Source organism: Hippopotamus amphibius, chromosome 12 (genome assembly GCF_030028045.1).
Source record: "Hippopotamus amphibius kiboko isolate mHipAmp2 chromosome 12, mHipAmp2.hap2, whole genome shotgun sequence".
Taxonomy (NCBI): Eukaryota; Metazoa; Chordata; class Mammalia; order Artiodactyla; family Hippopotamidae; genus Hippopotamus; species Hippopotamus amphibius.
In genome coordinates, this window is record NC_080197.1 from 44321448 (window position 1) to 44344946 (window position 23499).

The window sequence follows — 23499 nt, forward strand, 5'->3', positions numbered from 1 at the left end:
CATTTACACTACATACTAGTTTCATCCCCTAGGCATGCACAACTATTTAAACTATTTTCGTAGTTTAAACAAAACAAATGAGAGGATAAGGCCAACGGGAGAAGAGAGCTCTCCTGGTGATGACTGCAGGGTTTGGCTTTCTGCTTTTATTGAAGAAAGTTTATTCTGGGGAATCTGTCGAACCCAATCCTTTAGTTGCCTGGTCAGGTGTTTTGGGATCGAATGTATGGTTTCGCTGATTTTTGTTTAATTAACAAGGTTTTTGATAAGTAGCTGTAACGGCAATACAACTGATGTGATTACATCCAACCCCAGTACTGAGCAGTTCTCAACAATTAAAGGCAGTAATTTCATCCACTCACGTTCCCTCTGTTACGTTACACATTGACATACATTTGTTCCTTGTCAAGTAAATACAGAAACCAAATTAGAGGGAGTTCTGCAGATTTCTGAGAATTTAATTACACCATAAATTGTATTACCCATGATATATATAGTTAGACTGAGTGATTATCTGAATTAACTTCATTTTACAATGCTTAATTTATTGTGTACCAAGGAAGACTTTAAACTATTTGACAGAAATCAGCTTAACTTTGATTTCTTACTTGTTTCAACATGTTTCAATTCATCTGTGTTTCAATAATAAGGTTTGAACTCTCTTGTCCTGACAAACCAAGCATGGAAATTCCTCACAATAGAAGAAATTAAAAGGATTTCCATATTCAAGCCATAGCACAGCACGCTGAACAGAGAGGTTCTGGTTCTTAGGAAAGCCAACGGAAGGCCATTCACCAGGGTTTTGTGGAAACACTGCCGTGGGGGCTGCCAAGAAGGGACTCAAGGAAGTGGGGAATGGCCACACCGTGATCCCAGGCCACTCTCTTGGGTACGGAGGTTTCCGTTCCTTACATGCTCCGCCTGCTCTGAGCTCTTTCTGAAATCAAAGGCCGCTGAAGTGTACAACAATTCATGCTAAAGTCCAAACATGACACCGAGAGCAAGCAAACTAACTGCGATCCCACTGCTGTCCCCACGATATATCCTGAGGTATCCTACTCAGAGAGAAGCTATGTTCTCCAAAAATCCAAATACAGAGGGTTTTCATGACTCTTGATTTTTATAAAATGAGATACATTTTCCTATTTTTTTCATTTAAAACAAGTGAACACAAAAGCAGTATTTACTCCTCTCTCCCGAAACGTTTGCTCCTTTGCATTTAACAATTTATACGCATATCTGGGTGACAGTTAATCTCCAGAGGCAAAGAAAAGAAAAATGTGTAAGACAAGTCACACTGACTGTTCTCAGACATTTATGGACATATGAAAAAAAAGAAGAAAAAAAAAAACCAACACCAATCTATTAAAAAGTCATTTGAAAGCACATGGAGGTGACTTAGAAGCCATGACACTGAGAAAGTTAGGAGTTCAAAGTTATAACATTAATCAAATTGGATCCATATTTCTTCCAAGCATCAGAGGTACAGGAACTTGAATACACATTTAATTTGGGTTATTAAGTAAGTGGCTGAAGAACTTATTCTTTTTAACTAGGAATACTGACAGGGTCTCTGATTTGCAGATGCTGAATTATTAAGATTATTAAGAATATCAAAGCACGCCCACTCGAGCAGTAGAGAACCAACTCTTCATTTCCCACCTAATAAGCAACAAAAAAACCTGGCAGCCCTTTCCCCCTCTGTACTTCCAAATATCCAAAGAATCAAACAACCACTCCAGTAATAAGAAATCCAGGGGTGTTTCAGACATGTGGAAGGAAAATGCTCAAAGGCAAAATTCCTCAAACACATGCCCTCGTGTGGAAGCGGAGAGCTGGTCCCTCTGTTAATCCTGTTAAAATCCCATGTGCCTGATGGCTGTGAGAAAGACCCTGTCAATCTACAGCCAAAGGTGCCATTTTCCCTCTAGATCACAGTCATTGTTATTTACACAAATATACCAAATTCTAAAACCAAGACTTTTCTTGAAGGACAATCATTAAATGTACAAGTATTGGCATTAACCACCAGGCCTAGGTTAACGAAGTAAAAACTAGATAAAAACTTTCTCTGGTGCCTCCAGTTCACACATCTCCTAGTTCTGGGGCAGGCAGCAGCCATTGCAATGGCTCTTTTAAATTCCAGACTCTTTCAGGGAGCTCACTGTTTCTTGGCCTATCCCTTGGGCTATTATTTGTGCCCTCTCTGTTTCAACTATCCCACTAATTGTTTCTGTTTAAGAAGATTCAATGACACACTGTGGTCCTGTCTTCAGTGAAGAGCACATCTAGCATAAGGATCACTCTAAGAGAGGGGCCCAGGATGGGCCACGTTCTACCACCTTCTCAGGAGGTTTCCACCCTGTGCAGTCTGCCCCTACTGGAGGAGCGGAATTGGCTCCACTGTGGTTGGTATTCTACTGGGCTCCCTCTTCCATAGAATCCCGTGACTGGAATCACCTGGGGCAGGAAGAAAGCTAAGAGGGAAGAGGAAGGGACATCAGTGGGCGGGGCCATGTTCCTGGTGGGGATGCTGAGGCTGGGACCATAGCAAGGAAACAGGTTTCCGGGAAGAGTCTGAAACATCAAAGGAACAGCATCACACGCACAGCCAGGCATGGCAAGACTTAGTGTCATGACCCAAAATGGTGCCGGGAAATACGGCTGCCTCTTAGTGAGCCTTGCCCTACAATCTAAGTGGGGAAAGGAGATGGGGGAAGGACAGAATGAGCTGGGAGAAACCACTAATTAATCTTAACCACGAACTTACACTGTGTCTATTTCCATACTCTTTTATTCTGTTGGGCTTTTTCTGGGTTCTTTTTTGCTAACTCCTATACTTTGGGGAATATACTTGATTTTCCTTGTTACTAGGAAGGTACTACTTCAAAGGACCACCCCACGTTGAGTAGGAAAAAAAACACATTTGATGGTGGCCTTTGAATATGATTTCTTCCTTATTTTAGAATAAAACTGGGTTAAGAATATCTACTGTAGGTGTCCATCCAAAATAAGTCATTGCTATGATTCACTTTGTGACATTTCAGCAAGCCCACTAGAGAAAACAGTGGGTGATCCTGCGAACGGAAGGCTCCTGGTTTGAAACGTAAACTGCCCGTGAAGCCGGCAAGTGGAAAACTGCAAACTCTGGCCAATGAGTTGCCCTTGGGTGCTGGTGTGTCCTGAACTTAACCAGGATCTTCGAGGTGGAGGTGGGGGCAGGGGCAGGGACATGCCTGCACTACAAGCAAGAACAAGCCTCTCCCATATCCTCCCCTTACGCTGGGCTGAATTATATGCAAATATCCTGCAACTCTTAGGGTAAAGTCACAGCTCCCTGGGCCCTGTGGCCACCGTGCTTAAGAACCTGGGAACAGAGTGACTCATACACTGAACCAGGTGCCTTACAAGTCTGAGGGAGCATGACGGGTGCAGGTCCACACGCGGCCCCGCTGAGGCGCTTGCGGGAGGCCCGGATCACCGGGCTGGAGGAAATCATCACAAGGCAGTCTCCAATCAGTCCAGTGGTTCTCCAACTTGGGCAGGTTTCAGAAGCTCCCAGGGTTTCTCGTTCCATAGGTCTGGGTGGGGCCCAGGCTCTGCATTTCTTACACACATTCAGACCACGATGCTGGAGCCACAGGCAGACGGAGTGAACCCCTAGCCTGTTCCTCCACTGCTGCCCTCCTCAGGCTGAAGGGCAGGAGAACCGCCTGGCAGCACTGTGGCCCATCATGTGGTCCGCACAGCGATGTGACAAAGGAGGGGCAAGATTGGGTTCTTCACGTGGTTCCTTCACGGACGCTGCCACGCCGACAAGTAAGTTTCTGAAGAGAGTTACAAAGTGTGAAGGAGAAAGTAGCAATGCTGTCAGAACAAGCACTAGGGCTCCCGGAGGCCACTGCTTTGAAAGCAAACCCCCACGCAGGTATATGTTTTCTATGTAAAATCATCATTCGAATTCCTTTAAAATCGTGGCATCTAGACACACGCTCATTTGTCACCGGCTTGGCCACTACATCCTCAACTACGCGTTTGCAATCTTCCATAAGTTAGTGGCCTCTTTCGTCCTTCTTTCTTTTCTTGGTTGGGCTGCCCTGAACCGTAGCTAATCTTTCAGTGCTTGTGGCTGAGCTGGTCTGCCGTGCCTGCTCTGGCTTATTTTTCATAAGATGTCTGGAGCAGAGGTTTTCCAAAACATGCAACTCTTCATTAGATGCGGTTTCTGCCAAATCTCGTTTCAGAAGTAACCCCGGATCTGACAGCTCTCAGGTTGGCAAAACCCTGACAGCTCTGCTTCTTTTCCACTATTATTTCCCTCGGGACTAATCGATCACTTCCAAGAGAAACTCTCTTGCGGTGGTCGGCGTCTTCCGCCCAGCCGCGGTTCCTGCATTTCTGCTGTGTTCTGGCCCCTCGTGGACTTTGTTTTGGACCCGGGGATGCTGACTCACAGCCACAGACAGGGCTCCCGCGTAGAAGCCCCGTCTCTAGCCGCGCCCCAGGCTGAGGTTTCTGCTGGCTGCGGGTGCCTTCTGGTGGGGGGCGGATGAACTCTGTCCAGCTCTGGAACAGGAAGCCCCCGGTGGCTCTCAGCTGTCTTTATGTAATCCTTTGCCTGTCCCGTGGATGGGGGGCTGGATGGGGCCTGGCTGTCCCCCACCTCCTCCGCGCTATCTCCGCAACCACTGAGTCACTGGATGTTCCCACACTGTCCCTGCTGCTCCGTGATTTGCTCACGACGCTGCTTTTTGTTTCAGTTCTGTTCACACTAAAGCAAAGAAAGATTTTTTTTGTTTTGTAAAGCTGTAATGGCCTGGTTTCCTCCAAATTCCCCTTGTCACACGTCTTACACTCTAGGCAGCAGGCATGTGTTACCCTCCCTTCTCCTCCCGCCTGCCCCCGCCAATCCAGGAACCTTCCCAAGTGTATGTTTACATGCAGACCGCATCAAGAGAGAGCTGTCACATTTTGCAATACCCTAGGACACCCTTTGTTTATCAATCACCGGGTTATCAAAGGACATATGATGGAGTTCATATTTTAACAAAGGCAGAGAGGCATTCCCTTCAGATGTTAAAGATCAATACTGCCTACATTCAACACACTGAGATTTTCCCCGGAGGTAAATGCTCAAACGTATCCAAAGCACAGGCTGTCTGTGTGTGCGTGTGTGCACAAGAACATGCTTGTACATACACAAACCCTTTTTCTACAACACACACACACACACAACAGACAATGCAAACTGCACTCAGTGTGCAATTCGCGTGGAGGGCAGGACAGAAGCTGCCCAGGGAGAATTCAGAGGCGGGAGACTTTGGCTCTGGGTACATTTGCAGCCTTGTGAATGGCAGGAAGTTTCGTAAACCACCAAACCCAAAACACTGGGGCTGAGATATTCCTTTAGGCTCAGCTTTAGTCTGGGAGCCAATAGGTATATTTGTGTTCTTACTGTTGCTATCAGGGGTCCAAGGATTATCACAATGACATGAGGGTCAGAACAGCCACCTTAGAAAAGGAGTGTAGTTTTTCAGATCTGTCTGGGGCTGCTCGGAAAGCTGTACGAGACACCATCAACAGTGCTTTTCATCTTTAAAGTGCCTGTCGTTAATTACTCCTTGCAACACACCTGTGAAGCAAGGCCTTGCTCCCCACCGTCCAGAAAGTGAGAGAAGAAGAGTCTGGAAGGTGGAAAAGCCAGTCTGTGACTTAGGGTAGGGTCAGTGCCAGAGGGACTTCTGTGATTAGGGTCCATGCACTGCTGCTGAATTTAGACCTCGTGCCATGTGTCTGGTGGTCCAGACAGCCCAGAGCGAGGAGAAGGAGACCCACGGGATCCACACTGCTTGCAGAGCGTTCTCCTGTGCTCTGTGCTGGGAGGAAGCAGCCTCTCCGCACACTCAGCAGGACCCTCCGACGCTCCGTGGCAAGCTCTTCCCAGCTATTCCAAAAGATAACAAAGGTTCAACCAGAAATCTATTAGCTAAACAGGAAGCAAACCGGTTCCACTCCGAATGCCCCAGCAAATAGATTTTGTTTAGTGAGGACTGGATGTAACTACGTAGTGTTAAGCTATTTTAATTTTTTTTAGTCCAGAACATTTTGATAAATTGTCAGTTCTCTTAGATTCCCAGCACACATGTCATACAAGAATGTGTGCCAGAAACAAGTGAGAAAGGACGATGGAAAGGACGCTGACTCCAAACCCTCTGGGAACTCTCGGCTGGTGTGTGGGATCCCCGTGCCCACCGTGATGACGTCCAGAGGCAGAACCCCGGCCGCCGCATGGCTGTGGGCCTCACCTTCCAGAGACACCTGGTGGCACACTGGTCTGTACCCTGATTAGCCTCAGAATTCTTACATTTTCTCTGTTTACAAAAATACAGAATACAGCCTTTGCAATACTCAAGACAGGAAGGGGCAAGAGTTAAGCCTTTCAATACTGTTACTTTGAAAACTGAAGCTTATAATTCTTGGTTACTAAAACACTGGGAGTTTTTTCCCTTAAACTGAAAGCACTATTATGGTTTTAGATAATTCTTAGGTTCCCCATCTACCTACCTATCTACCTACCTACCTACCTATCTACCTACCTACCTATCTATCTATCTATCTATCTATCTATCTATCTATCTATCTATCTATCTATCTATCTAATCTATCCATCCATCCATCCATCCATCCATCCATCCATCCATCCTTACATGTCCCCTTGGAAGCTTCATAAGGAAGTAATCATAAAATGTAAAAACCTCCCAACCGTCGCTAACATTGATCCATTTCTACTTTTGGAAAGTTGTTTCCTTTTTGTTAGCACATAGATAATTCAGGCAAGGTGTTAACTTCTTTCATTTTCTGATACATTTCTAAGAAGGCTTCTCCATCAAATTCCATCGTAAAATGCTGCTGCCACAAGGAATGGTATTGGTAAGGTACCAGCAGGTCCTTGCTTTAGACCTACACTGGAATTAAGAATGACAGCCCCAGAGAACCTGGTCAGTGGCAGCCATCACTGTGATGCCTGGGTGTCCCACAGAGCAATGCCGTGAGCTTCGTCCAATCACTGCCCTGCACCACTGAGTACCAGCCTTTGGTTCAGACCTGGACCAATGTCACTCAGAGTCAGGTCCAGTTATAACCCAAGCCAATTTTAAGAGTCAGTGAACAGAATACAATAGGTTTTATTGGATTATAATGCATTTTGATGCTTGTCCCTTTTCTTTCCCCTAAGACTTACGAGTTGACCGAAAAGAGCTGGTTTAAAAGTTACATGACAAAAAAAAAAAAAAGTTACATGACAGAGAGAGAGAGAGAGAGAGACATTGAGATTTATGTGTGAAACACTTCTAAACATGCCCTATAAGTACAGTAGATTTTCCCCTTACAACCACACCCTGTAAGTGCTGTATTTTCAGAGCTGAACAATTAACATAAGGAGCATGAGTCAGGCTTTGAAAACTCTGTGGGAACCAGAAAGCCTTTTGCTATGAGGAATGATGTAAATTCCCCAAGGCTGGAAGAAGTCGACAATGCAGGCAGACAGGGTCATAAATAACAACAATGGATACAGCACAGGCCACATAACCTATGACGCCGTGATAGCGACACGCTTTGCATCTCATATTCGATTCAACTGCTGCCTTTATTTATTTTTTAAACTTAAAGTGCACTGTGCATTTTCTATGGGAACTTCAAAAACATCTCTACAGAACAGGACAATAGACTCTCATCCCGAATTCCTCTGACAATAAACAATGGGGGAAATGTCCTTGGAAGGAAAAAAGAAAAACAAAAAACAACAACTGAAAGAGTGACAGTGACAGAAGGAAATATCCAGTTTAAAAAGTGCAAAACCTGTGACTTCCTATTTTTCAGAAAGAAAGAAAGAAAGAAAAAGAAAGAAAGAAAGAAAGAAAGAAAGAAAGAAAGAAAGAAAGAAAGAAAGAAAGAAAGAAGGAAAGAAAATAAAGAAGGAAGGAAAGAAAGGCGAGGCGGGGTCTCCAGCTTACAAATTAAAACCACATTTGGCAATTGGTTGAAGGAGGCATATTTACATTTGTATGCAGACTGGGTGGGCAGGGGAAAAAAGAGATTAGACTCCTTCAGCCCTTGAACTGTCAGGTCTCATTAGAAATCTCTCATTCTTACATTTAGGGTCAATTCACTCCCCTTTGTCACTAAATCGCAGCCTCCAGTGCCCCCCAACCAAGTATTCCAGAGGAAGCAGCTATCACCTGGGAGGAGGATTTCCCAAGGGACTTGTCCTGCTTACTAATGCCTTCTCACATCTGGCATCAAAATGCAACTGTGGCTTATCCATAAGCAAAACCCTTAAGGCTGAAAAGGCGGCGAGTGCCTCCGGGGCTTACCCGGATGACACCGCTTCTTTTCAGATTCTGTGTGACTAAGGACCCTGACATCTTCTGCGAAGAACACAGACAAACCCAACATGATCAAAAAGGCTACTGGTAGGCCATCCAAAGTCCAGGGCGAGCACCCCACGGGGACTCAGGATTTAAGACACAGGTTAACCAAGAGGATGGCTTTGGGCCATCATCAAGCATCAATGACTCTCCACAACCCAGATGCTAGCTCTGAGTCTAGCTGAGGAAGAAAATGCTACAACGATCATTCCCTAGCCCCGCCCCCCCGCCCCCATTTATTTATCTTTGGTAATACTTTGAGACTTTTAGTTTTAAAAATGTCCACCTGTAAAGGTGTGTCTGTATAACAGTTCTGGGGAGAAACCAAACAAAAGTAGGGCAAGGCTACCAGGTCCAGAAGTCTAATTAGGGAGATACTGCCCTTAGCAGCTTGAACAGCCCAGGCAGGAGCCCAGAGCAAGGGGTCAGGCCTGTCTCCATCCCTGGGGATGCTCTGGAGACCAGCAGGCACACCCGAAGTTGAGGACAGCCAAAGCCCACACTCCCAAGCACAGGTCCAGTGGTGAGTGTCTGAGTATGATGGGGGGTAGACGTTACCCCCAAGGCTGTCTGGTCTGACCTGGGAAACATATTTTAAATTCCTGGGCAGAAAGGACTACAAAGAGAGTACCCACCAGAATGAGCTGGGCTGAAATGTATTGACAGTTAGAAATACTGGGGGATGTTCAAGTTACAAAGCAAGTTGAAATTGTGGATGAATCAAGAATGTATCCACTCCACGGTGACTTACTGAGTAACGACTTAACAGAACACTGTTGGATTAATGAGGGATGGGGAGTGAAGGTGACCTAAAAAGACATTAAAAAAAAATACCTGTTCTTAAGTTTATATCCTCCTCAAGAGTCTATAAAACATAGCCAAGCCTCCCAAAGGCTAGTGGGATGGTTAGCTATTACCTGAGGCACTGAGGGCGCTTTTCAAAAACATCGATTCCCAGGACCCATCCCTGGAAGTTCTGAGTCACAGGATCTGCGGTGGGGCTAGGAGATCTATACTGAGGTTCCCAGGTGACTCAAGGACTGCTGATTCGCAGGAAACAACACTCAACAGGTACACAAATGTAAACTGTACACAGAGGCAGCGTCTGGCACAGGGTGGCCCAGGTATGCCAGGCACCAAGATCACCTGGGGAGCTTGTTCAAAAATGTCCAGGATTCTACCCGAGAATCTACTGCATTTGGGTCTTGGCGAGGTGCATTTTAGCAAGTTCCCCAGTGATTCTGACACCCAGCAGAGTTAATAAACTTCTGTCCTTAGGGGCATGGAATTGAAAACCAAGCCGTCATCCAATCAGGCACCACTGAACTCTGCACCAAGCGTTGTTTGAGGTCCTTGCAGAAAAACACGTGGACCCACAGAAAATGTTCTTCCTCTCATGGAGTCTCCATCCCAGTACGGAAGACAATAAAAAAACCACACAATGTCAGGTGGTGATGATGTGATGAGGAGAAATCAACCTCTAAAGGGTCACCGGGATGCAGTTTTAGATATGGTGGTCAAGGAAGGCTGTGGTAGGTAACAAGGTATGCTTCACCCAGAGACCTGAGTGGAGAGTAAGCCTCTATGGTAAACAGTACTTCAAACCAGGGGGAGGGGTCAGGGAGCAGGAAAGAGGGGGTGTGTGTGTGTGTGTGTGTGTGTGTGTGTGTGTGTGTGTGTGTGTGTGTGTGTGTGTGTGTGTGTGTGAATGTGTGATGGTAAGGCCATTGGAAGGTTCCAAGAAGAAAAGTGACTTAGTATTTTAAAAGGATCACCTTGGATATAACAGAAGGACAAGGGTGGAAGCAGGGAGACCAGTTGTGAAGCTACTGCAGTGGCCCATTCAAGGATGATAGGTCTTGGGGAAGGCAGGTGCTGGTGAGAAGTACTTTGACTGGAAATATAAGTCGAAAGGAGACCCAACAGAATGGGCTGATGGACTGGAGTGAGAGGAAGAAAAAAGTCGAGAATAACTCTGTGATCTGTGGTTTAAACAACTGGATGAAGGAAGTTACCCTTTATCAATACTGGAAGTACTGGGGAGAGGCAGGCTTGGGGAAGTGAAACCGAGAAATCCGTTTTAGGCATATAAGCTTTGAGAGCTGTCCTGGATGAAAAATGGAGACGCTGAGCAGGCGGTCAAGCTACAGCTTTCAGGAGGGGAGTTCTCTCTGCAGACACAAGGCTGGCAAGTCCGCAGAGAAGGTATTTAACAGCACCTGTCTGGATGAGCTTCGGGGGGAGTGAGTGTGGATGAGCAAAAAGAAGCTGAGAAGACGAGGAGGATTCAGGAAGGAAGACTGAGAAGGAATCGTTCGTGAAGAAAGAGAAGAGTCAACATAACATGGTGGCCCTGGAGGCAAGAGAAGAAAGGGCTTCACTGAAAGTGAAAACCATGTGAAACGCTGAGCTTATTAGGAGTGAAAACTGACCAACAGAAGGTGACCCGACAGAAGCTATTTTTGGTGAAGCACTGAGACCCAAGTATACCTGGAATGGGTTCAAGGGTGAAGTGGAGGCAGAGTGGAGACCAGGACTCTCCAGTAGAAATATAACCTGAGCTGCACAGGTAACCTTAAATCTTCCAGACCCACGGAAAAGTAATAGGAAACTGGTGACGTTAGATTCCAATAATACATTATTTAACTCCAAATGTTATCTTTACAACATGGGATCAATATATAATTATTGAGAGAGTTTATATTTTTGTCCTGCCTTTGAAACCTGGGGTGGATTCTACACCCACCACCCTTCAAATGCTTAATGGCCAGATGTGGCCAGTGGCCACGGTACTGGTCAGCACAGATGCGGACAACACTTCTGAAGTGTGCTGCAGTAAAGCAGGAGCAGAGAAACGGGGTGGTAGCTGGACTGGGGAGGTGGGTAGTGGAGGGTGAGTCAGGGATGACTCTGGGACAGGTATACCTGGCGGGATGTGGTCAGCTACCACGTGCCACCCTGCAACTGAGTGCCAGGCACTGTTTCAGAAGCTTTATGCGTATTCACCAGTGTTACCCTCACAACAGACTGGGGAGGCCAGGAGTTTTTGGATCAACACACTCCACTCATGGACAAGGGGCACGAAGGCAATCCCACCGCTCACCTGACAGCATGGCTTCTGACGGGAACCTCGTGCTCCCAGGCCCCCAGGATATCAGTGTCAGTCTAGGGGGGTAAATCCTGGGGGCCACGAGATCCGGCTGACCCTGCATGGGCACCAGCGTCACAGCTCACGCCAGCCGCACTGCCGGCCCGCAGCCCGGTGCCCTGGCCCCCCTCACAGCCCCGGCTGGAAAGTATGGCAGAAGTTATCCTGCCAAACTCGTTTCCAGGATTGTAGAACATCCTGCCAGATATGAAGGCAATAAAGGGAGGAGGGGAAAAAAAGATCCTCAGTGCTGTCAAGGTTCTTCTCACAGAAACACTTACCATAGTTATATGGTACTCTCAGTCTTCATCTTTTGAGAGCTGGATCTACTTTCTCATGTATATACACGAGTTTCTTCTGATTCTGTTTTACTTTCTTCAAATGAAAACAGCTAACAATCCAACCAGGATATTTTAAAAGTGGGCAATTCACGGACTATTAGAATAGAGAGCCTTAAGTTCCTTCACAATGTGACTGTATCTGAGCTCCTCGCAATCACATCTGCTGAGACCCACATGCCTAGAACTGATCAGACTGGGTTACCCCTCCTGGGATGTGAGTGGAGCACGGAGGGGAGAGGGACGGAGGCCAAGGAACGGCACCCCTTTGGTGGCTTGTCCCAGGCCCAGTTCCTGAAGCCTCTCATAGTTGGTTCATGATTGTTTAGGGAATTTAAATGCAGCAAGAGGTATGAAACACACTTTGGAAACTGGAAAGCACTGAACACGTTTTCTCGACATTGTTGTGAAAGTAAATCTGACACCTGTGCAGACCACGTGGGTTTGCAAGAAGGCGAAGGATGCTTTTCGTGTAAGCAAACTTACATGATTAAAGTCTTTCCCTACATCGCACCGGGGCCTCACTGAGTATTTGGCAGACAGGCAGTGTCCCTATTTGATAGGAGACCCGGGATACTAAGGGTCTAAGGCCACACATTTAGCTGGGGGCGAGACTGAGTTGAGAAGGCCTGGCCCCTGTGCAGCACTCCCTGCACTGTGCCTTGGGGGTCATCTGCCATCCTGGTCAGACATGGGGACGGAGGAAGGGTGCAGGACACTGAGCCAGAAATCCAAGGGTCCAGCTTCCCTAGGTCATTATCTCACTGTGGCATCTGGACAAGCCCCTTATCTTCTCTGAACATCAGTTTCCTCATCTATTTTTTAAAAATATTCTCTCTCTTTAATTCTGATTTTTATTTTATTTTTATTTATTTTTGGCTGCACTGGGTCTTTGCTACACATGGGCTTTCTCTAGTTGTGGTGCTTGGGCTTCTCATTGCGGTGGCTTCTCTTGTGGAGCACGGGGTCTAGGTGTATGGGCTTCAGTAGTTGTGGCTCACAGGCTCAGTAGCTATGGTGCACAGGCTTAGTTGTTCCACGGTATGTGGAATGTTCCCAGACCAGAGATCAAACCCATGTTCCCTGCATTGGCAGGCGGATTCTCAACCACTGCACCACCAGGGAAGTCCTTGCCTAGTTTTTAAAAAGAGGGGGAGATAATAGCTACATAGTGAGCACGTACCCATCTCCTGGAAACAAACTGATTTTCACTTAGGGAATCATGTCCCCACTGTCCATCCAACATCTATGCCTTTCAGGAGGCCTCATCTCCAAGCCTGACTCCAGAAGTGGGCCTGTGACCCTGGCCAGGCGAATCAGGGTCCAGAATTCACAAGCCTCATAGAGACCCATGGGCTGCAGTTGCCTGGGAAGGGGCCTCCCTCATTTCCCATGAACCTGGGGCTGCCAGGACCAACCACCACATACAGGCTGAGCATGAAGCCAAGTGGTGGAAGGCAGAGCCAACCGACAGGGAGAAACAGTCCTGATATAAATCCTTGTCCTCTGATCAACATACCTGAAGTCTGGGCTTCTGAGGCACAAGAGCCAGAAACCTCCCTTTTTTTCCCTAAGCCACTTAGAGCTGACCTTCCTCTCCCTTGAAAACTAAAAGGTTCGAGACAGATACCATCTATCCTCTGCGTGTTGCACTGAATAAGTTATTGTATGTGTCTACCCTCAGCAAACAATAAAAACCTTCTGCAAATAATAAAAGCAGAGCAAAGGTAATATATTATCAGTTTATATGGGGCAGCAAATATTAATATTAAAGTAAAAAACTGGAATTACTTCCAATTCTTCATGACTTTATAATAATAAGGCAAAAACAAAAGTTATGCTCGTACTCTAGTGTGATACCTGATGACTTCCAGGAGCATCCACATGGTGAAGTGTGACCTGACACAAAAGGAGCTACTCACAGAGAAGCAGCCCAAGCAGACCATGAAATATGACAATGGCCATAGCCTTAGATGGTGACGCAACACGGCCACGCAGAAGCCACACGTCTTAAAAAGAGGAAGAGGTCTTCTTCCCAAATTTCACTTCTAAGATTTTCTTAAATTATTCGGTATTTAATAAGGGAAGGAAGTGAAAAGGACAAAACAGATGGGACAGAGTAGTAACGAATGATTGCAAGAAAGTGCAGAAACATACATGCATGTATTGGCTCAAAGGAACCAAAGTGAAAAGAGGTAAATGAAAAGGAAAGTGGCATCTCATGAATCCCGCCGTGGCCTGAAGCCGTATTCTCTACAGGCGATAATGACGGAGGAGGTCTGTACTGATACGCTGCAAACAAAGCACTCGGTACAGGCACCAGTCTTCATGAGATGCCCACCAGGCAGGCATGACCTCCCCCATCTCAGAGATGAGGAAACTGACACCAAGAGGTCATGTCATCTGCCCAATTCTCACAGTGAGGGGCAAGCCTTTCCGCTTCACTAGGGTTCTCCGACCCCCCGTCCCTCCATCTCTCTGCCCTCCCACGAAAGGACAAGTCTGCAAGAGGAAGGGCAGCACAGCCTTGTGGATGATGCTGCCACTTGGGTTAGTAGCAGATACCCTAGTGTTTGTTTTTTTTTTAATAATTTTTAAAGTTTTCATTTCTTCTGGATTGATGATTATGAAACTATCTTGTGCAGATCTAGGGAAGTACCAACAAAATAGTTGCAAAGAATGTTAACCTGAAAATGAAATCAATGGAAAAAAAAATCAAGGAAGTGATTTTGCAGGAAGTACACATTTCACAGGGATTTTCCAGTTTACACTTACCTAACCCTAAAAATAAATCCTAAGCAATCCTGGGCCCCACAGTTGAGTCTCTGGTGCCACACAAGTGTGAGAAAACTTGGATGCTGAAAAGAATTTGTAAGTTTGGGACCAGTGCTTCTTAAGAAGGGAGAGTACTCATAGACCACTTTAAGAATTGAGTGAGAGCTATTGCACTTTGGCCAGAAAAGCATAAAAATACATACCACTTTAAAAAAAAACTTCAGCTAATTCATGACTCATAGGTTAAAAATGCCCAGTTTAAAAGCTGAAGGGAAATAGCTGTGAAAAATAGAGAGAAACTTAATGGCAATTACCCGAGGCAGAACTACTCTACTCTTGGAGGTCTCCTTACTCAAAAATACCTTCCCTCAGAGGCCTGTGGTTGAAAAATGCCAACACCCGCAGGAAGGTTGTCAGCCCTCTGTTTGTGGTGGTGATCTTTCCCCTGACATCTGCTGTGGCCGAGCACGTGGGTCTGGACAGGATGGGAGAGGAGGGAGGTGGGTAAATGTGAAAGGCAGCCAGGCAGGTGGCAGGACCGGCCAGGGAGGGCCTGCTGTGGCCCTGATCACGGTGGGAAAGAGGCGTGAAAGCCAGAGGGAAGGCATCGCAGATGACTGTCTTATTTCACAATTCTGCTCAGAGCTGGCCCTCTGCCCAGGGATGCAGAAGGAACAGCTCTTCCCATCTCCCTTGAACACAGACAGCGCGACCCCCTTTCCAAGTCTCCAATCTCATGATAGTAACAGACTTCTGCGGACTCGTCTGGGAACCTCACCCCGTGTACGGCACTGCTTCCTTGGGAAAATGAGCACTGAATTCTAAATCATCTGTTTACTGGTGAACTTTCCCAACATAATCCCCTCGCACACTGACTCCGTCTGTGCTGTCGCCGTGGGTGTTCTGATGGCCATGTGTGCTTTTAGGAACTCGGCCTGAGAAATCTGCCGTTTCCCAACTCCTCTGTACCTTAGAGCTGTGACTAGGTCCTTCCTCCAAGGCAAGGACTCATTGGGCGTCTACTGGCAGCTGCTGGAAATGAAAGGGGTTTTAACTGGGTGGTCTCTACTCTTCCTCCTCCTTCTCAGACGGTGGTTAACGGAGCTGCCCCGGGAGGTCAGGAGCTTATGCTCTTGTTGTATCCCTTTGTCCATCACTGACTTGCTGGTTAAATGGAGGTTTGTCACTTAACTCTTTGGTACTTCAGTTTTTATAGTTGCAAAATGAAGCTGGGTTGGCAAATGGAGATGAAAAATGACAGTGCTGAGCGTCTCGAAAAAATCACACGGGCAGGTATTTTCCTCATTTCCAGCACAGAGGGTGAGGTGTTCCGCTATCTGCTCACGTGGTGTTAACGGCATTTAAATGAACCCTTCTTGGGGAAGAAAGGGAATGATGATGGTTAGCACCGCATCGGTGCGTCAGAACTTCCAAGACATTTTTATATCCATCATCGCACTTGATCCTTGGGAAGGCTCGCACAACAGCCTCCACTTTTACTTCTGCTTAGCAAGTGTGGGGACAGATGTTCCAAGGAGCCTGATGATTTGTCCAAGGCCATCAAGTGAGTGAGGGGAGAGGCAGTGGTCAGAGTCAGGTCTTATAATTTCATGTTTGATTTCTTTTTCGCTTGTTCTACTCCCTGCCATATATTTTAAAATTCAGTCAATCATCTAAGTGTCATCAAAGGGAGATTATAAGTCTCTCACAGGAAAGGGACATTATGGGGTAAAGGCACAAAGGATTAGAGGGCCCAAGTATATCCTATTCCAACTTCCCTATCTAACTATTCTTACCAAGATATGTCCTATCCTAACTTGTCTATTATACCTGTTCTAACCCAGCAAAGGGCAGGTTCCTTTGGAGGGCTGGGGATGGGATGGGGGAGGGGTGGGGGTGGCGGGGGAGGGGTGGGGGTGGCGGGGGAGGGGGCAGGAGACATCTCATTCACAAATACTGCAGGCTAATCACTTGGGAGAATTTATTATTAGGAAAGGAAAATAAAGCTTTAGGTTACTGTAACATACAAGCAAAGGATAGTTGATCTTAAAGAAAATGACTGTCCCTGAAAAAAAATTTTCTTATGGTCTCTGTCACTGTGTAGAAAAAGCATTCTAGACATACCAGACCAGCCAAGAGCACCTTCATCCCCCCCCCCCCCCCCACCCCCAGCATCTTCTTTAGGGTCAGCCACCTGCCAGTCCACACAGGGAAGGACAGACGGGTGATGGATGCTACTATAGTTCCCACCCTTACCCAGCCCACCCACAGGCCCTCCTGAGGACACAGACACCTACCACACAGCAAAAACGTCATGTAATTGAAAAGTAAATGATAAACTCACTGAAAGTTATTTTCCTTACTATGTAAGAAAGTTTTTATATACTAAGGCGTTTGTGAAATACAAAAATACCAATAGAAAAATGGACATAAACACACAATTCACAAATGAATGGGTCCTAGTTAAAATAAATACAGACCGACCTCAGTCATCAAGTATGAAGTACAGAGGAGTACAGACTAGATCATTAACAGAGGCTATCTTTGGGTTGGGAGTTGGGGGTAATTTTTACTTCCTTGGTATATATTTCGATTCTAAAGTTTTTTGTACAATGAACACGTACAATTTTGGTAAGCAGTTATTAAGTAAAAAACTAAGTTCAGAACACTGTGGGAAATGTGAAATATGGAGATGACCTCTTCCCACTCAAGGAAATTTTCCTAGTGCTACAGGAATCTCTTGTTAATGGCTTCCATGAAATTTACCACTAGCATTGTTTAGGAAATACAATAAGATAAGAAGAATGGGTTCTTAAAGTCTAAGATACAGTAGGAGAAACCTAGAAAAATCCTCAGCTACTTATTTCTTTGGTACAAAAAGAAGTTCCTTTCTTGAATGATCTGTTTTAAACTTATGCAGAAGTTTCCTCATGAAAGCTAAATAATTCTGTTGTCAAGGTATAGAAGTTAGTGCATAAACTGTTGTTTATTTCTTCTTGTCTAAAAACTTCAGGCCTGAAATGTTTCCTTATAATTTCTACTTATCTTTCTTAAGATTAAAATATAACTCTCCCCTGAATTTTTTTTCAATCACAATTTTTAAAGCTACAAGTAATGTGCTCTTTTTGTGCTAAATTATTTTGTGGTTTTTATTTACCTACATTTTCATCTGCTTTCTCTGATAGAAATTCAGTGTGAGAAAGGATTTCTGAGATAATCTGATACCCTCCCCCTTGACTGAGAAGGAGGTCTAAGGCCCACAGAGGTTCAGTTACGCACAGCTGAGAAATATGACAGCCAAGCTAAAAATAACCCAGGCAAGGGCAGTTTACTGCTTCTTTAGACTCACTTGCATTTCAAGTTTATACTCATAAACTAGAAAGAGGATTCCTGAACATCAAACAGTAGTTTGACTTAGGAGAAATGTTCACTTCAGTGTGTAGATATTGTCTCTTGTCGGGCGTGTGGCCATCCTTCCACCGAGAGCACGCTCCGGCGACGACCTAGCATTTTCGGAAGAATCTTGACAGCTGTTCTCACAGCTTGGCCACAGCTCAAATGAAGGTGAGGCAGAGAGTCCAATTATCTGAACGTACACATCCACTTTTCTGCAGCACTAGTAATGAATGCCATTTTTTCATTTCCCAGCAAATCACAGACCTTTACAGCTTAGGTTTAAAAGAAAGTAACTTAGAATTTTGGACTTTCCTCCCGAATTGCAGAGAGGAGCCGAACCAACCATTAAAGTACAGAACGGATACGTCTTTAAGAAAAAAGGAGGCTCTATTTGAATTACAACTCTTGGGTCACCAGGGTCACCTTCAGTACCCTTGATCTGCCAGACTGGAAGCTCCTTGAGGACAAGAACACTTTGTTTCCTTGTTTCCCCAGTGCCTGCCAGAGCTAGCACTCAGCAAATTATGTGAAAATGTGATGGGAAGAACAGATGGGAAGGGTCTCCGGAGACTAGGAGTGGCTGCGACCAATGCTGTATGACACAGCAGCTCTGTGCTGACTCTAAAACGTCCCAGATACACACAGAGTTCTGTGATTATTTACACAATAAAGTTACTACTTTGGAAAGTAAAGTTATGGCTTTGGTTATTATTGGTTATTTCCTTTAATAAAAGAATAATAAAATGATAAACAATTTTAACTTTCCCAAAGTCCCCCAGGCTTTACAACCGAGGAAGAGAGCAGTCTTTACATAGGGACTTGGGTTTGTACACATGAAAGAAAATATGGCTGGAGTGGGTGTACTGACTGTGATACAAATTTACTTTCTGCTCTTAGTATTTCTAAGGAAAAGAAGGTGAGGGGAAGACAAAACTAGGAAACTTGCAAAAAAGGTAAAAACTTGCAAAAAGGCTTCCCAACTCCATTTCTAGCAATAGGTCCCAAACTGAGGCTATGAGGGTTTCAAGATTTCTTATGAGAAACTGTAGTAAGGAAAATACAATGACTCATCTTGTAATAATGCCCTTTCTTCCCAAAGTACACATCATGAGTCCCACATCCCTGGCGCGTGGGCACTCAGGGCAGAGCTATTGCAACACAGAGCACCTCCCTGCATGGAGTCCCTCGTGGATGGGGGGTGACAGACCTCCCTGGTGCTGGGGGGTGGGGGTTAGCATTGGCTGCACTCCTTCTGTCCCCAAAGGTGGGGGATCACTCCCTCTGTGCCACTCAATGTGGAACAGTGGTTCTTTCATGCAGCCACCTTTAAGAATCTGGGAGCTGAGTGCAGCTGGCTTCCCTGTGTCCAGGCAGAGCACCTCTGAATAGGCACTGTGAGATTTCCTAGCCAACTGTCATTTAGACACCGAAGATCCAGGAAAGAAAAGAAAAGAAAAAGGAAAGGAAAGGAAAGGAACGGAATGGAACGGAACGGAAAGGAAAGGAAAGGGGGGCAAGAGAAAGGCCATCTCTACTCAAGGAGACAGCACAAGTAAGGCGCCCCAGATGCTGCCCAGGTACCGACTCACCCCTATCACTTCTGTGGCTGGGGAAGAGGGAGTTCAGTAAACAGTTACAGAAAAAATAATTGACATTTATACCAAAGAAGCACCTCCAATACAGATGCTCAGGAACCCATTCCCCAGGCCTCGACCAGTCAGACGTTGCTGGAGACAAGGAGATGGACCTGGCCCTTAGGCGAGTATCAGTGTGAACTGGTGGAAAAATTCCTTTAAGGAATATAAGCATGATCAAAGGATACAAAGAGGAGAACCAGAGCTCACTGGCTTTGGGCATTTGAAGTGTATAACGGGAGTTGAGAATGCCCTTTCTTGGGCAGAAGGTGATTCTGGGAGGGAAGCACTGTTTACTGATCCTTAAGTTGCTGAGACTGGAGGGCTCTACAGACGTCAAATATCAATGAGGACAGAGTCCAAGGTGCTTGTGATGGAAGGACCACGGCCTTGATGAGATGGGCCATTTGTGGGAGAGCGGGCCCTCTGCGTGACCTGGGTATGTTACCGCTTCTGGGAGAAGGAGCTTGAGGAAGGAGCTTGAGGAAGCAGCCAGGCCTATGGGGGGCGGGGGGGCGCCGCACAGGCAGGCTGGCCATGCAGAGGGGTGCACGGAGCCTGCGCCGGGGAGGAAGGCGTCCAAAGGTGCGGGCCATCTGCTGACTTGTGTACATGTGGCTGGGAAAGCGTGTATGGGAAGGATGGTCAGAGGTGGGGAAAAGGACAGCTCAAGACTAACCACATCTAAAGAGAAGCGCTCAAAACGGTGAAAGATCCTCACGATCATGGTAAACGGCACTTTTCTCATACGCTAACTTGGGTAATTCCGACAGTTATCCCTGGGTACCAGAACATTCTGAAGATAAGAAAATGGAACTGGCTCACACAAAAGGCTCAGACCAGTCAACTTTTCAGAATGAAAATTCTTAACATTTAGGACGTCCTCCAGATTATAAGATTTATGTGACGGCAGTGATAGGAAACTTACGTCTGTGTAAATACCAGTGCCCCTAAGGAGGATAATATTTCATTTGTATGGAGATGTTTTAACTCACCCTTAATAATTTAAAATATTAAGTATTAATATTACATGCCATACGAGATCTCATTTCTTCTGTATTCCATCTGAAAACAGTAATACTGTGTGGTGTCATTAATTGTTGTTTTCTCAAACCACAAATCAGTTTCTTCATTGGTCTGAGAATCAGTTAGGCTACATTACCTTACAGCTGTTTGTCATCCGCATAACTACTTTAGTATTTGTTAATTTACTAAGATAACATCCTAGAAATACTTCAAAAATGAACTTTTAATACTTTTCACCAGATTTGCTTCATTTATTTCACTTAATATTAAATATTTATTTCACTTAGGGTTTAATTAATAGATGCAATAAGTGTCTCACTGGCTTTTCTGAAGGGCTCATCTGCTCCAGATGAAGGTATCTAAATTTAAATCTGAGTTCTCTGCTCTTTACTTTTCCTGGGTCTCTGTTCACCCTTCTAGTCTCTAAAACACTTTTCCTATGTATTTATTTAAGATGAGATAAGAAGCTGGGTTTAGACCACGTGGGCCAAATTTCAAATTTCAAATGGATTAAAAAATAATAAACATGGGGATAATCTAATATCCCCATAAATTATTTTAGAAGCATAATAATCGTATCATACTTCATGTCCAGGTTTAACGTCTGTGAGATTTTTTTCCTCTTTGTTAAAGTTTCAAGTCACAAGTCCAAGTCCAAAAATATGGAAAAAAAAAAAAATTGGTACAGAGGTAAGTTCAGATAGATTGGGCTGTTTGACTGCTGCAAGATACACACACACTCAAACACACACCAAGGAGACTCTTAAATGTATGTGCTAAGCTTAAAAGACAAAGCTGTAAGCTATAACATTAGGAGTGAGTTTTCAGTATCCATTTGTCTGCACAGAGAACCCCACTGAAACAGAAACAGGGACTGATGGAGCTCAAACCTTAGCATGAGAAAAGAGAGAGAAAACAAGGCCTATCAACTGAGAAATAACACACTGGGGAAAAGTACTGGTTCTCATGAAAATGTCAGTGATTCACTGACATTTAAAATTCAAAAGCCACTGACCCCAACGAAAGCTTCCAGTGGAAACATGCGGATTTTGCTTCATTTCATTTAAAGAATGCTTTATATTTCATTTAAATACTATCATAAGCATTTTCACAGTTTTTGTGATATGTGTTTTCTCATTTTATATTACTATGGAAGAGATACTACTGATCACACTAAATTTTCAAGGGGTCTTCAGGAAAAAGAAGAAGCCCATCCATTAATCAATATTATCAGGCAAAATAGGGAGGACATCTTCGGTCCCTTAAAACATGCACTGAAGGCTCAACGGCTGAATGAGAACAGATGACAATTCTCTTTTCTACTTTTTACAGTAACTCATCATTTAAGCAGGTTTATTTGCTTATAGAATTTTTTCATACATACCAACTCTTCACTCTGACTTGCCAAAAGATCATGACTGAATGCAAGCAAGCTGACTTGCGCAGACCACAAATCTGTCGGGAAACACCCGGAGTCCTGTGCAACATGAAGCAAATCACGTCGTTACTAAAGGTATCGAAAGACTACGAACACAGAAGGGCTTGGCCCCAGACTGCTGAGGTCAAGCGACAAGCACGTATGTCTCAGACTCATGCCTCCCCCTCTCTCCTCACCTCCTCCCCGTGTTTACCATCAACGGCACCGGACAAGCGCAGCGGGCTGCAAACTGGTCCATCCGAGCCCCTGGACCATCGCAGCTCTCTCGTGAAACCCCCAGGCAGGGCTTGCGGAGGAGGCTGCAAACTGGTCCATCCGAGCCCCTGGACCATTGTAGCTCTCTCACGAAACCCCCAGGCAGGGCTTTTAAAGCTTTCCCTCTCTGTCAGTGTGCTGTTCTCTGTTCAAAACTCACATTTGAGAAACAGCATCAACATCTACGAAATGAGTGTTCAGACCTACACAGGAAGAGGAAGGAAATCTGAAAAGATGACTTGTCAATGTTCTCACCTCAGTCACCTGGTCTTGGAGAGGTTCCCCTACACTGGAGGGCAACTCCTGATCCGAACCAGGCTACGAGAACAGCTGTGCCACGATTAGCAATTAATGATCAAACCTAAGGAAATGGTTAAATGTGCAACAGTGAAGCTGATATGACTATACCACAGTCATGGTGATCTATTATTACAGCTTCTTAAAGCAAAACCGCTGACGTCTGGGTGGGGAAGGCTGAATGAATCACAGAAGCAGACATCTCAACACTTGATGAAAGGACTATACAGTGGTAAGTGTGACCTGCGTGCCCCTTTCTCCCAACTGTCTATCCATCTCTCCATTCATCCACGCTGCCTCTACCTGTCCTTGGAGTGATGCTTAGCTGACGTTAACAGTGTACATTCTGGGGGGCGGGGGTGGGAGGGTCTTCTCTCCCCTTCTTTTACTTGGTTGTATTGTCTGAATATTTTTATAATACACACATATCATATTTGTAACAGAAAGAAAGCCATTTTCCTTCTAAGAGAGAAAACCTTCCTCTTAGATATGACCGATATTTATTATTATGAGTCATGAAAGAGAAGCCTTTTACACACATTGCACATTTCCAACAACTAATGATGACGGGAGGGCGCTGAGGCAGTGACAGAAGCCGAGCGTGAAGGTGTCGGTCACGCAGACACACATGTGCATGGTTAACGCCTCACACGACTCTGGGAGGTGCAATGATACCCAAAGGCCTAGAGAGCTGGTATTCCGGGATCTGCTCTCTCCTCACCGGGACCACGGCTGTCTCCCTGGGTGTCACCCCTCTCTATTCCAA

General features: G+C 45.4%; 1 protein-coding gene across 1 annotated transcript; it reads right to left on the bottom strand.

Moving 5' to 3' along the window:
• Positions 1 to 22676, bottom strand: SLX4IP (SLX4 interacting protein). The gene is given in 6 exon segments (XM_057702697.1): positions 1 to 4298; positions 4300 to 4548; positions 4550 to 4660; positions 4663 to 4771; positions 22128 to 22220; positions 22358 to 22676. Coding segments are annotated over 6 exon segments (870 nt in total). The 5' UTR covers positions 22420 to 22676; the 3' UTR covers positions 1 to 4052.
• Between the last annotated feature and the right edge of the window lie 823 nt (positions 22677 to 23499).